A 14540-nucleotide genomic window follows, 5' to 3' on the forward strand; every position below is an offset into this window, starting at 1 on the left:
CAAATAACTATGTTTCAAATCATATCATGGTGCTAAATAGTCAAGATAAATATCAGGTCAGTCCAATGCCCGGTCATTCACCAAACAGTTTTGTCTGTTGATCCAGTTTTTAAAGCACACGGTCGCAGGCGGTCTGAAAATGTGTCAGTTATGTCGAGTCATTTGTCATTCGACGGTGACCTGGTGTAACCCCATATGCACGCTGGTCCCGGATGGCAGACAAAACCAACATTTTACGAATTACACCAAAGCGATGCAGTGCGAGAGAGGAAGCTGCGTGTACTCCATGCAAAGGCAAAAAATCGACGAGTAACCCGTTGACCTGATCGATCACTGAAAAACAAAAGTCTCTAAGGAGGCATCGACTTCATTAATGGTCAGGGACCGCCAGTTTTGTGAGCTTGCCTCGCGCAGTTTGGAGGTTATTTCAGAAACTCAGAGTGGTGTCGGGTTATCTGTAGCCACCAGACCGCCGCGGGTTAAAGGACCACCAAAAACTAATCGCGTGAAAACACCAAGCCTTCTTTCGGGCAAGTCAGTCTATAAGGGTTATCCCGAGCCAACCTACATACAACATGAGCGATAACAGTGATATCAATGCAATTTGTATTCTGTCCTCGATCTATCAGGACAGGCAATGGAAGTCCGAAAGTGGTGACACTGAATGTTGCAAGTGCCAGTCAACCCCCTGCAATGAGCGAAGGTGAAACTCCCACAGCCTACGTGTTGAGTCAGCGAGGCTTCATGGGGCAGCTGTCTTTTCATCGTTCCTTAGTGTTAGCACGAAAGAGGTGTGTGATGTATTGAATTTTGTTTGAAGTGTGTTTTCGCCAACTAGCATGAGCACTTCAGTAGACGGGAAGCATTTGGGCTTCATATGCCATGTAACTTATGCTCAGCCCGACACATGCCAGTCCTTTTCTTTTTCTCCGCAGCTCTCTTACACAAAGCTTCTCGGAGCCTGATGAGGCACCTGCAAGCCAGCGTCCAATCCGGAAATTGGAAGAGCCTGGCGGTGGCAGCGGAACCCGCTGCCCGCTGAATGGCGCATTGTGCTGCTGCCGCTGCCACTGCGAAGTCACGTTATGTTGTCATCCCGGCGCCCCGGCCCGTGGCGACACCCAGAGCACGGGAAAGGCCCGCGGAAACCAGGCACGCCGGCAGGGGTGCACAAACTCTGACAGCTCATCTCGGCTGGCAGCCACGTTCAGCAGAATAACATATCGCATCTTGCCAGCGCGCTTCGGAATCGCAGATTAACACAGCCTAATGCAACCCGACTTTGAAAGTTCTCCATTTCGACTGCGTTTCCGATCTACCGCCTACTTACGGAGTACAAGACTGCTGGGCTTCGGCGGCCACCCGACACCGGTGTTGGCGCGAAACCGGAGCGGGTTCGTGCCAAGAGCAAAGCTTGCACCCTCACACCCACCGCACAGAGCCAAAGTGCGCCGGCGTGGCTTCCGCATACTTTGTGCTGCAGCGACCGCGCTGCGAAGTGGTGGCTGATGAGTAACGGTGACCATTGTGGTCGTAAGCGCTCGTCTTTGCTACCAGCTGGACAGCATGCGGCGTTTGCACCCAGCTGGTATTAGACGCGGTCTGACAGCAAGCGTTTTCCTATAAGAAAGAACGTAAATGGATGTTCGAAAGCTTGCTCGTCATCAGATGTTCTTCGTGCTCCGGTAATGATGAAAAAATGAACCAACCATCACGCGGTAATGATTTGGTGCATCACATAGGTGACAGAATTGCTGACGGTAGCGACCGAGGTTTTATAAAACCGTTCTGAAAAACTGCTGCCAGCCATCTAGCTCACTGACAGTGAGAGCAGTACTCCAGGGCTATGCTCAGAAGGGTACCTGTCGCACTTGACCAGCGGTGGCGCTGGAGCGGTCGGGAACTGAGGGTACCGCGGCGGTGTTATGCCACTCGGCGCTATGCTGTGCCCGACGCTGCTGAGGTCGGAGACAGTCCCGGACCGGTGTTGTGCCCTCGGAGGGCGCTCTGGCCGACGCTGCTGAGGTCGGAGACAGTCCCGGGCCGGTGTTGTGTCCTCGGAGACCGCTGTGGCCGACGCTGCTGAGGTCGGAGACAGTCTCGGGCCGGTGTTGTGCCCTCGGAGGGCGCTCTGGCCGACGCTGCTGAGGTCGGAGACTGTCCCGGGCCGGTGTTGTGTCCTCGGAGACCGCTGTGCCCGACGCTGCTGAGGTCGGAGACTGTCCCGGGCCGGTGTTGTGCCCTCGGAGGGCGCTCTGGCCGACGCTGCTGAGGTCGGAGACTGTCCCGGGCCGGTGTTGTGTCCTCGGAGACCGCTGTGCCCGACGCTGCTGAGGTCGGAGACTGTCCCGGGCCGGTGTTGTGTCCTCGGAGACCGCTGTGCCCGACGCTGCTGAGGTCGGAGACAGTCCCGGGCCGGTATTGTGCCGTCGGAGGGCGCTGTGGCCGGCGGTGGCCGCCGCCGGGTGGGCGCCGCATCGTTCCCAGGGGATCGAATGTCGGGCCTGGCCCGCTGGCGGCCGCCACCGCCGCCAGGCCGCCGGGGTAATCCGACCCCCGTCGGCCGGCTCGGCAGTCCCTTCTCCCTCTCTGTTACCCCGCCGGCGCGGTGGGCCGCGCGTGTAGCTCGCCCGACGCCGCCGTCTGCACCCCGGCACGTACTCAGAAGGGATTCACGAGGCGCTGGCCGCTACAAGGAAGTGGTCACCACGAGCAGGTGACAAGTGGGCCAGGTCTGAAGTGGACCTGTGTGGGTGAGAGCTCTTACGATTACTGAGGCCTCGAATCATGGGGATATGCGTTCAGCATTGCTGAAGCCGCACGACCAAGTTCGCTCAAAGGCAGCAAAAACTGCTGCCGAGCCGGGGCGGTGGGGCCTTTTTAGTGCACGAGCACTTCCCCATTTCCGGTTAGGCCAAATCTAGCGCGGCATGACTCCGTCGAATGCGTTCAGACGGCTGACAGCTGCAGCCGCAGTGAGCAAACTCGGACGGAGGAAGCGGCACTGCATGACCCGAACACCGGGTAGGGTCACGTCACCCCCTCGGTCATGACATCCGGGTGTGTGGGCTGGCCGTGAACACAGCACAGCCGTTTAGGGTGATATGATGAGAAGCATCTTTGATACTGAACTGTGAACACACGCGACGAAGTGAAATTCTACAGATGCTGCCCCGAACAGCGTCCTCCGTGGCCTCAAGGCACCATGGACCCAAACGGCACCTCTTCGCGAGGTGTGTGCCGGCGCTGGTCGAAATCAGCCAGGCTACGCATCGCCCAATCTTCACACCCGAACGGCGCTGAGATGCGTCTTTGATGTTCCCTGCAACCGTCGATTGCAATCTCGGATGTGCAGTCTGTTCCCCGCCTGACCCCTGACCTGACTCCCGCCGGCGCGTGTCGGGTTAATAGCTCACACTGCGCGTGCCTGGTCGGACAGAGGCGCGCCTCGCCGGCTGTTATTAATACTGTCGGGCATGTGCGTACGAGAGGGACCACGTGCCGCCCGAGCTATTTCCGGTGAGACTACTCGGTACTGCTCGCGGGCCCTGAAGAGCGCGTTTTTGGAAGAGAGGGAGGGAGAGTAGGGTGGGGGGGGGGGGGGGACATCGAGCCACTAATGTCCTCCAGTGAAGTACCGCCAGTTCAGCCACGACAGAGGCCGGACAACATATGGCGACCGTCAAAGAGACCGACCTCCCGGCTTCCGCAGAGTGTCCGCGTCAGAACGGCGGACCCTCAGCGTAAACATTCGCGTTACACGATTGTCTGAGCGTGTCTCTCACTGATTTCACGGCCTGTTCGCGGGCGTCCCTCGTCCGTGAGTCGCGACACTCCCCTTCCTGGCTTCAGCGTCTCGATCCTGCGTCCCTCGGCTCTAAACATCTCTGTCCCAAGCATCTCGGCCCCGAGCGTCCCAATCTTGCGACCCCTTGGTCTTCAGCGCCTGGGTCCTGGCTCCCCAAGCCATGACCGTCCCGATACTGCGTTCCTCGGTCCTGAATGTCTCGATCCTGCGCCCTCGGTCCTGAGTGCCTTGATCCTGTGCCCCTTGGTTCTGGAAGCTCCGATCCTGCGCCCTGAACGCCTCGCTGCCGCGTCGCTCGGCTCTGAACGTCCCGATGCTGAAAGTCTGATCGGCGCGCGGTGGCGCCGAGTCGGATGCGGCCGTCACCGTTATCTCCGTCCGGTCTGGCGTGTGGGGCGGCCGGACTGCACAGGACGCCGTCCAGATGTGGCCCGCCGGCGCCGGCCTCTCTTCCTGCTGCCGGCCGGCGCCCAGCCCGCGCCCGTCGCCCGGGTTCCGGGAGAAGGGAGCCAGGGTTCCGGGAGCAGGGAGCTGGGAGCCGGTATCCGGGAGCCGGAAGCAGGGAGCTGGGAGCCGGGAGCCGGGAGCCGAGAGCTGGGAGCTGGGAGTTATGATCCAGGAGCTGGGAGCTGAGAGTCGGTAGCTTGGAGGTGGGAGCCGGGAAGCTTGGGGCCGGGAGCCAGGGTTCAGGGAGTTGGAAGCTGGGAGCCGGGCTTGCGGAGCCGGGATGCGGGAGCAGATGTTCCGCAAGCGGGAGCTGGGTAAGGAGGTTCTGGGAGCCAGGAGGCAGAAGCACAGAGGCAAAAGTAAACTTTTCTTACTCTTGTTTTACATTTATATGGGCCGGACAAAGACAGCTTTGTACTTCGTAAGATGCCAACTCTTTGACCAAGACACCACCTGTCTGGCACAACCCACATAATCCACTGGAAAAGGTGAACCTTGGCACATAGCTTTGTGCGACAGCTTGGGACATAGCTTTGTGCGGAATGTAATACAAACAGCTGCTAGTTCCAGGCATTTTCCCGAGTCAACGTTGAGTGATAATTGCTACTGTTCCATACACAGCAGTGAACCAATTCATTGGTCATTAATTGACCACAAGGAACATTATTCACCTCTGAATGCAAGAAATCGACCAGAGCTGCTCCATGTATTGTCTCCGTGCAAAGAGCTGGCATAACCCAATGCTCACCGCACACTGATCACTACAGTTGGTGTCAGTCTGGGAAGGCATGGTCTGGAAAGCCAGTGCATGTGAAAACAAACACAGCATGGACACATTTACGACAAGGAGCTGGTCGGATGGGTGCTGGACCGTCCGCGACAAGACATTGCGAAGATCGCGATATTTGGTGTCGCCGCCACATCGATGGACATTCGCTGAACGATCAGTTCAACGTGGCGTCGCCTACACTTGCCACGTCACCTCATCCCTTTGAGACGCTTAGCAGCCCTTGGCCCTTGAAAGGCATAATGAACAAGACATATACGCCAAGCACCAGTTTCGCACTGGACTTTAAGCTATTACTTCAGGCAGGTGCTCCTAGGATCTTGTATTTTTGGACGAAGTTTTGTGCGAAATGGCTATAGAAGATGGCATAGGACCCTACACCTTAAAAACTTTAAAAAAAAGTTCAGTTTTTTGCGTAGACGCTACTCGTTATTGGACTAATTCGATGTATCCGGATAAATGAGCGCAAACATCTACATTTAGTGACCATCTATTAAAACAGTAGGTGCATAGGATTATCTTTGACCGCCTGATTTAAAAAAAAAAAACGAGAGGGCATTCCTCTATGTGATGGCGCCCTGTGAGAGTTGGTGCCCCTTTTAAATTTGATTGTTTTTTCTCTTTGATCATGCTGATCATGCATGCTGATCATGCTGATCATGCTGATCATGCATCTTCCCCGATTTGTAAGGGCGCGTTCTGTCGCGGGGAAATTACTCAACGAAAGATTGTCTCTTTGATAATTATCCACGAAGATTCTCCACCTATGTTCGGCAGGTCCAGAAAGTATTTCGCAAATTCGTCTCACATGTGTCATGCACAGCGAACGATCATAGCTATACATAGCGAGGAAAAAATGTTCGTCTTGACCATGCTCTGAAAATTTTCCGGGGACCTCCCCAGGATGCAATATAATCTGGGATAATTTTCTGTGTTCGCAGTGCCCAACGCCAGTCCAGAAATTTTCCAATATTCCAGATAAGTTTTCGAGATTATACGACGGCCGAACGCGTCCCAAATACACGCCTGCGCTGGCTGCTTGCCCGTCTCCTGGTCATCAATACACACATACCTTGGCTTAGTTTTGCCTTAGGTCACAAAGATACGTCCATGTAGCTTGATGTATGTACAGCAGAGAATGACTCCAAAGATGAATCACATAACGACATACCACGTTCCCCAGCCTCGGCCCGCTGTTCACACCCACGTGCGCCAGCGGCTGCCTGTAAATCATCAAACGGCGCGGCCGGATGCGGTCCGATATAAATGTTTGGTGAATTTTCAGGAATGCCTCGTCACTTGCTTACTCGAAGACGCTTATACTTGGGTTGTGAAAGTGATGTTCATCAGGCCGCGAGGTACTGAGGACGCTGCGACCGCATTTGCGTTCCTGGTAAAGTGGAAATAAAACCCTGTCATCAAGCCATCATTCTGAACAGGCTGAAGCCAACCCGAAGATCACGTGTGTAAGAATGCTGGCCGTCGCGTCATCTTTGACCATGCTCAGATTCAGTCCCGCAGCTCATTAACGCTGCCCACATTTGTCTGAATTCAGAGGGAAAGTTAAATAAATATATTTATAAACCACAACATTTCCTCCTAGAGGAATCCTTGAGCCCAGGCTGGAAAATGTGGAGTTCATGTTGTCCCTTCGAACTCATGTGCACGGACACATGTACAATCGTGTCCGCCGCTCCCTGTGAAGAAGAGACGAGAACACACTGGCAGCCACTGGGAGAGGGAGTGTGACTCCAGCGATCCTGAAAGCTACAAAAAAGTTGTTCGCCTATGGCTTTGAATGGAAAGAATGGAGCTAAAACATCGTACGTCCCACTCAGTGTTAGCCGGTGGCGCCGCCCCCCGGCAGGCGCAAGAACTACCGCACCAGCGGGACGGCCAATTCACACGTGTCAAACCAAACATATCAAGTGTTGAGGAAATCGCCACGCCAGGATGTTATGGCCTTACGTCTATGTGCGGAAGAGGTGTGGCAGCAGCGGAGTCGTCTGGCGAACGCCGAAAGGTTATTTTTGGCGAGGCTTATGCGCGATTGACTGTGAGCCATATTTTCCGGGCACGCCTCCATAACGGTCATCGCTAAGATATCCGAAAGTAGCAAAATACCCGACAGTGATACCTTTAAAGGAGCTTTAGATTAAACAGGCATTCAGGAAAGTTCTGAGGTTACGGCGCAGCGTTTTAATGAGCCTACATGCGAGCCTTGATATTTCAATGAACATGCGAATGAAGTTGACTAGGACCGATTCACCACACCAGGGGCAAGGGTAGGATTCACAACTGTACCTAAGGAGGCAGCCCCTCCACCCCGCAGTGCACACTATTGGTGTGTTTCTATGCCACTGTGAGATTTAATTGCTACTGAAGTGAGTAATTTGTTTAACGAGACGAATCCCTACCAAAAATATCCCTATAAACCAAAGGTATAATTTGAGAGAACAAAAAGCAGTGTCATCGATAGCTTTATTGGCCTAAAATAGCTAGTGACACGTTATGTGCACATTCGAGGAATACCAAAATTAAATGATGATGTTGGCATTTGATGGTATTTTTGCAGTATTGGAGAATTTTGTATTGATGTTTGATTTTATGGGCTTTAGGATAGAAATTCTCTCACATATTCCGAGATGCCTGCATAAGCTGTTGGCTCCCTGACTTACAGTGTACCGGACACATAGTTATGTCATGAGCATGACCATTTAACCAGTAATGTGCCTTTGCTGAGGACGTGGTGGGCGAGTGCCACAGACAGCTGCTTCTCATGCTCCTCTCGAGTTTCTCTTTTCGGAAAGTCAGGCTGATTAAGCATATAAAAACTTGTTTGAGGGAGGGGCTGTTTAGATACAGAATATCCAGCGCAATGGTATGATTTATAAATCGCCTTTCGTTTTCCAAAAAGTTTTCTCTGGACAGCAAAACCATTTCGTAAAGTTTTGGATCCAACTTGTGGGCCTAGTGGGATTGGAGTGTCACCTGGTAGTATTTCCAGATGGACTATACTAGACTAGAAGGACTGCTAAATCAGAACAAAGATGCAGTGACAACACAACAACATGGCAGTCCCCCACACATACGGCCCTGCCCAAGCCAACACCCCTTTAGTTATTACAGCGCTCAATGAAAACTCTTTGGAATGGCACCTAATGGTTTATGAGACAAGCATGCAGTTTCAGAGATAAGCATGCAGCCAAAATATCAGCCCATCTATATCTTCATTCTTCTGGTCTTTTTTCTCGGGGAATAAGGTTACTCCTATTGTCTTATCTATGTGAAGAATGTTCTTTGCAAATTCACTACAAATTACAAATGCGAATGAACAACTTACTTCTACATCACTCTAACATGATTTTCGCTCGGATTAATCCCTTTAAGAACGTGGACATGAATACTTGATGCTTGTTTCCGTGCATATTCTAGTTCTTCGTCGAATGTCAGACAGAAAGATAGCCCTATCTTTTGCGACTAACAACGCTGCGATGATATCGCCTTATCGATTGATATACAGAAATCAGTCGTGCAAGATTGCGTGACATCATATACGGATGGAAGTATTAATGCGCTGCGTGAATAAGAAACAGTGCATGGAGGCAAGTGGTGTGCACAGTATTTCACTGTTTGACATCATCAGCTGAAATGCCACCTAATGCAGCAGGGGTGAGAAAAGCTTCTGATTTACCGGGTATGCTCGGTAACAAAAACTGGCACATTCGCGAACCAATTGATGACAAATTTCCGAAACTGAAAACAAGTTTCAACAGGCAAGACCACATTACAACAAATTAGCCCACCTCGATAAAACTCAAAGCCTAGCATTCGTCTGACGTTTTGCTGTGTAAGCAAGTTGAGGCATAAGATGTAGCCAAACATAGCAGCTTTAATCAGGATAGTTCTTAGCAGGTGACAGAAACATACTACAAACTATATGATGTGCTAGTGCTGATACCACAGATCAGTGGTGGCACGGTGTTCTTCCACTGTCCCTCAGATCAGTGCTTTCCACAGATTTTTGCAGCCAAGATTTACTTCACATGCTAAACAGTATAAAATACTAAATAACTAGGCTTATTGCTAGTCGTAAGAATCGCGGCTGGCGACAGCACCTCGCGACGAACGTGATTGGTTTGCTACGCTGCGTTTTTAAGCGTCGTGCCATTTGAGACAGATGGGCTTGATTGCTCGCCACTTGGAAATGCGTTGGGTTCAATGCAAGGCTGTGGGCTGTTGTTGGTTGTGTTCATGTTGTTGGAAGCTGATTGGCCAGGCAAACATAGCCAACCGTCAGTTTTTTAATGGAATAGCGTTCAAAAGCCCTACGGATCTAGAAGAATTGTTTCTTGTGGATATCTGAGCCGTAGCCTCAGAGGTAAACGGATGTCGTTGGAGCGACACATGTAAAGCATTCATCGAGGGCTTCCTGCTAGTGAGAGGAACAGCGGCTTTAAGGTAAGGGGTCGAGCATCGCTGGTGTAGGCCTCTCACATTTCCCGCTGCACCTCGGAATTAGCGCACTGCTCGATGGACAAGCGTGAGATAAAACACTTTAAGTCGTCATCATATTGCAATAACGCTAAATGAAGGTGCTAGAGGTATTCAAAAATTCGTTTTCATCTGTTGATACCATTATTGCACGGGTTTTGCTCTGAATAATTGGGATCATGCTAGGAAGTGTAAGTTCTGCACGGGCAATGATTGTGCGAGGATAAAGTCGCCAACGCTTCCAGCTGATTTTACGATGGTGTCACGAAAACAAAAGCGATACTGTTTCAGGTGCTTCCAGAACCACATTATCGGTAAATGTAGCGCTATGGGGATGCAGTTATGCAAAATACGTCGCGGTGAGGGATGGAAGGGGGAGAGGGAGAGGTTCAGGAAAAAAAAAATGCCTGAGCCTGCCTCCGAAATGCACTTAAAGCAGTTTTCTTCCCAGATTTGGCACACTTTTTCGCAATCGGAACAGGGTTGTAGTCTCTCAAAATTAGTTCTTGGGCAGATGAACTCTCCAACTTATGAAAAATTCAAAATAATGGATAAAATTATAGCTAAAAATGTTGTACTGCATCCCTGGGTAGCAGGCACAATCCCACTTTATCCCCCCCCCCACACCTCCAAACTATAGGACACTACAATAGGAACTATAGTGAATAGGAAACTATACGCATTTAGGCTGGTTATGTTAAGTATGCCCTTATCAGATATTTCTATAAGGTAAATCTCAACCAACATTCAGTGTTTGATGGTCGGGAAATAGAACTAAATTGCAAATAAACTCCCGAAACGAAAATATTTGGTGGTTATGCCGCATTGCATTTGGGTCGTCTTTTTGTGGTTTATCATATTTAGATATATTGCGACGTTTTCTGAAAGATTTGACTCCGGGTGGCGATTCAGACGGTTTCAAAATTCATCGGAGACCGAAAAGGCACTTTTTCACCACCCGTAATGCAGCACCCCGGCTTGTTCCAGAACCACCACTATAGTGGTGCAGCGAATGTAGTGCACGAATTGTACAGTGAACGACTGGGCAAGGTAAACTGACAAAGGCACAAGCTTACGGTGGGCTCACCATGCCGAAAAACCAGGAGTTTAAAGGCATTCCTTGCTAATGTGACGTTTGTCAGTTAGGGCCGAGCTGTATTCAATCGGGACGTTCATTTTAAACGTTCTTGTTCTCGAGTTTAAACGCGACTTCTACGGCCTATGGATGCTACTATGAACATGTTTGGTGCACTTCGCTTCCAACAAGGCAGCAGACCCAACGACTTGCAATTCAACTGCGGGCAACTTTCCGACGTGAAAGAGCCGCCGACCTCGCCCGAACGTAGGGTTGTTCAAGAGGTGATGCTGGGGATATCGCTGATCTCCACACAGCATTCAACTTTCACCTCAATTTGTTTAATTCAAATGAAACATGGGTGTTACTTTGCCTTAAAATGCTGCTGCATGCCAGCATTTTCGTCGCAATATTGTATGACAGGCTCTAACACTAGCCCATTGCAAATGTGGATTAAGTGTAGCAGCATGTGACGCTAGATGTCGTTCTTTTGCGAGCTACAAAGTGTTTTCACGATCACCGAAAGCCATTCTTGGCACGACCTGTTTGTATCTACTCCAGTGACCGCTTTGCAAGGTAAACGTTACTCTGTCACAAGGCACATCATTCACGCACTCGTAATAAACTCGTTCATTTCGCGCCGCAAAACACACCAACGTAGTTATAGGATGAAATAATGCGCACGCATCACATAACAAATATGGACGGAAGACTTTCATGTCACCTGATATTATAAATCAATTGTTGAATTTCCGTGACATTTTCCAAGCTTTTGTATCAACTAGAAGCACGAAGACCACATTCCCCATAATCGACAACCCAATGACTCACTCGAACAAACATCAAGGAATGGTCGGAAAACTAAAAGCGAGCAATGGACAAAATCTAAGATCTTGTTTGCAGATCCAAGATCCAAAATCCCAAAGATCCGCATAGCATACATAAGGCATTGCATAACAAATTCACGTGACCTAAACACTGACCGCCATCCAAATACTGCCACGTGACAAGTGAGGGCTCGTTTTTCTTTTCTTACATAGCTCCACACCACCAAACGGCTGGCAATGATAGCATAACCATCAGCCTAGCATCAACACGGCCCCAGACAGAGCGCGGTCCAGCGGCGTATCAGTGCGGGCTGCCCACCTCGCCCCTGCCCGGCGCCTGCGGCGGCCCCCAGCCCGGTAAGCGAGGTCACCGGCGGCGGTACTGACCTGAGCGAGCCGGAGAGCCTCATGGTGGCCGGCGGCGGCGCCCGGTCAGCCGGCCGGTACACACGTGCGTGTCGAGCAGGCGCTGGCCAGCGACTGAGGCGGCGCGGGTAGCCCGGTCGGCCGCAGCTGCCGGCGCCGGATGTGCCCTCCGCAGCCGGCGCCGGCTGGCATACACCCGCACACACACACATACAGACACACGCACGCACACACACGCATACATACACGCACACGCCTGCTTACACGCATCCGTACACGAACCGACGCAAAAGCACACGTGCGTACACACCCGTACGCATAACGGCAATGCACGCGCGCATATGCCCGCTTGTTGGTGTCGCTCGTACTTACCGTCTAGCCGTTTCGTTTCAAAGTTTTTTCCGAAGGAAGTACAAATAGATTCGTACAGAAATCACGTCAAACGAAAGCATGGACCGGGCCAGGTGGCAGCAACTTATTTTAAAAATGTCAGCTTTACCTTCTCATGAGAGCATGTGATCAACTAAAAAAATATTTTAAAAGCCTCAGCAAGATAGGCCATTGAGCATTTCAAAAGATGTATTTCACAATTTTGAATCTTACATGTCATGTTACGATTGGTAATATTTACATAGAACGGCTAACACTCACTAAGAAGCAAGTGGATTGGTAATTATGGACTCATTTGGCCGTTATGGAAAACGCAACTTCGGTGGCGAGATTGACTTTTTGTTGCATACAAATTCTTGCCTGAATACTTGTCAGAAATTTGTTCACTTTTGTGTAAAAACTTGGAACCTATTGGGGGGGGGAGGTGACCAGTACTCTCGTTCGGCCCCCATGAATTGGTCGCTGAGGCATGGCAGGGTCGAGTCTCTACTGTACGCTCAGCTGACCGTCACGTACACGGCAGTCGCAGACATGTCGGACCAGACGCTTGGAGGAAGCACGCGTTCTTCGTGTCACGTCAAGTACTGTGTCGAGTGTTCAGGTACTCAGTGCTCAGGTGCTTCAGGTGTTCAGGTGTTGAGTGTTCCCGAGGCATAAGGCGCTTAGCCTAGGCAAGGCAAGTTTTTGGTAGACGTAAACGTGGCAAGTTTACTTCTTGCTACGCTTAGCCTAGGCAAGAAGCAAACTCACAAAGCTGACTTGCTTTGTGAGTTTGTTCCTTGCCTTGTCTTGCTCCTTGCTCCTCCATCTGTCCCTTCATGCCGCAGATCGTACACGTTTGGCGTAATGTTTGCTCTTCTATTCAAAACTGTCGCAGTGCGACGTCGCATGAAAATCGTCCTGCCATACTTTATGTGATATATGAAGAGCGCATGTAAACATCTTACATGACCAGCAGAGCCCCACCTGCGGACACGCTGGTAACTGGTGTGGGTAGGTCACAGGTCTGACATGCAAATGTCTGCAGGCCAAGCAACCCCAGCTCCAGGCTATAGGTCAGCGCAGGTAACAGCCTCCTGAAGGTGGCGCTTCAGGCTCATGGCGCGGTGCGTCACGATTGTCTAGCCCTGGGATGCCATCTTTGCTTAAAACGCTTCTTTAGTGCGCAGCGTGCACGCTTTCCAAGTTGACTGTATCAAGCTCCCACAGAAGTAGAAACGTTTGGCGACAGTCGCCCGATTTGGACCGCAGCTAGGGTTTGGACTAAAGCTTACATTCAACCTCACGCCCTGAGGGCCACTGCGGGTCGTCGTATGTGCGGTTAGTTTGACGTAAATCCACTCAGAGTTTCGTAACCTGTGAGAAACATCCAGCTGTTCTGTCTAAACACGAACGCGCTGTTATTATACGTACGCAAGACAGCCATCAAACCAGGTGCGCCATGATCTACACAGTGCGTTTTCCGTGTATCCACAAACCGGCGTAGGACGATCGACATAAGCAGAGATCGGATAACGGGATTCTCTTAAGAGGAAAGCATCGCAGCGCGATGCATTACACGGGGCAGTTTCCAAGTCATGCAGGACTATGTGCGGGAGTGCCACAGGTGAACTGGGACCAAGAGGGGCAGATAAGGTTGATGTTGAACGATTGTCAAAGTGTTTTATCATCTTGTTGTCTAGAAACGGAACCAAAAAACAAAACACTAGAACACGTGCGACCTGATGAATCCCCCGGGTGCAAGGCTGATGATCACAAAGGAAATCTGTGTGTGTGTGTGTGTGTGTGTGTGTGTGTGTGTGTGTGGTGTGTGTGTGTGTGTGTGTGTGTGTGTGTGTGTGTGTGGTGTGTGTGTGTGTGTGTGTGTGTGTGTGTGTGGTGTGTGTGCGCGTGTGCGCGCGCGCGCGCGCCTGTGTGTGTGTGTGTGTATGTGTGTGTGTGTGTGTGTGCATGTTCGTGTGTGCTTTGTGCTTGTTCGTTAAAAACTGAATCAAACCCAGCATCCATGATCTTTTTTATGTTTTTGATTGCCCTGAACTAATGATCAGATGACCTGATAGCATACTCAACTCTCTGTCAAGGCTCGTTTAAAATGACACCAAAGCTCATAATAAAAGGTAACCAGAGATTGTCCTGGTACCGGGTATATCGCTAAAAGCATTACTCCGTATCGGACATTTTCTCGAGCAATAGTTTTGGACAGAACCGATATGAATACGCGTTGGCAAGATCCAAGCTTTCACGCGACACTTTTAAACTGATTTCCCACCTAGAGGCATAATTTTGTGAAGTACGGGCATAACACACGAATACCGAACAAGTACGTAACATAACGCGGACCATTCT

At 50.8% G+C, this 14540-nt stretch overlaps 2 protein-coding genes across 2 annotated transcripts in view; both read right to left on the reverse strand.

The window, feature by feature from the left end:
• The window catches only part of LOC119108971 (papilin), a 59314-nt gene extending 47420 nt beyond the window's left edge, over nucleotides 1-11894 (reverse strand). Inside the window, exon 1 of the mRNA XM_037232520.1 lies at nucleotides 11826-11894. Within this exon, the coding sequence (XP_037088415.1) occupies nucleotides 11826-11848 (23 nt within the window). The 5' untranslated portion in view covers nucleotides 11849-11894. The remainder of the gene's footprint in view (nucleotides 1-11825) is intronic.
• A 1243-nt stretch (nucleotides 11895-13137) lies between these two features.
• LOC119108981 (papilin-like) overlaps nucleotides 13138-14540 on the reverse strand; it is a 35740-nt gene continuing 34337 nt past the window's right edge. Inside the window, exon 11 of the mRNA XM_037232532.1 lies at nucleotides 13138-13160. Within this exon, the coding sequence (XP_037088427.1) occupies nucleotides 13138-13160 (23 nt within the window). The remainder of the gene's footprint in view (nucleotides 13161-14540) is intronic.

This window comes from Pollicipes pollicipes, unplaced genomic scaffold (genome assembly GCF_011947565.3).
Source record: "Pollicipes pollicipes isolate AB1234 unplaced genomic scaffold, Ppol_2.1 Scaffold_2555;HRSCAF=2994_pilon_pilon_pilon, whole genome shotgun sequence".
Classification (NCBI taxonomy): domain Eukaryota; kingdom Metazoa; phylum Arthropoda; class Thecostraca; order Pollicipedomorpha; family Pollicipedidae; genus Pollicipes; species Pollicipes pollicipes.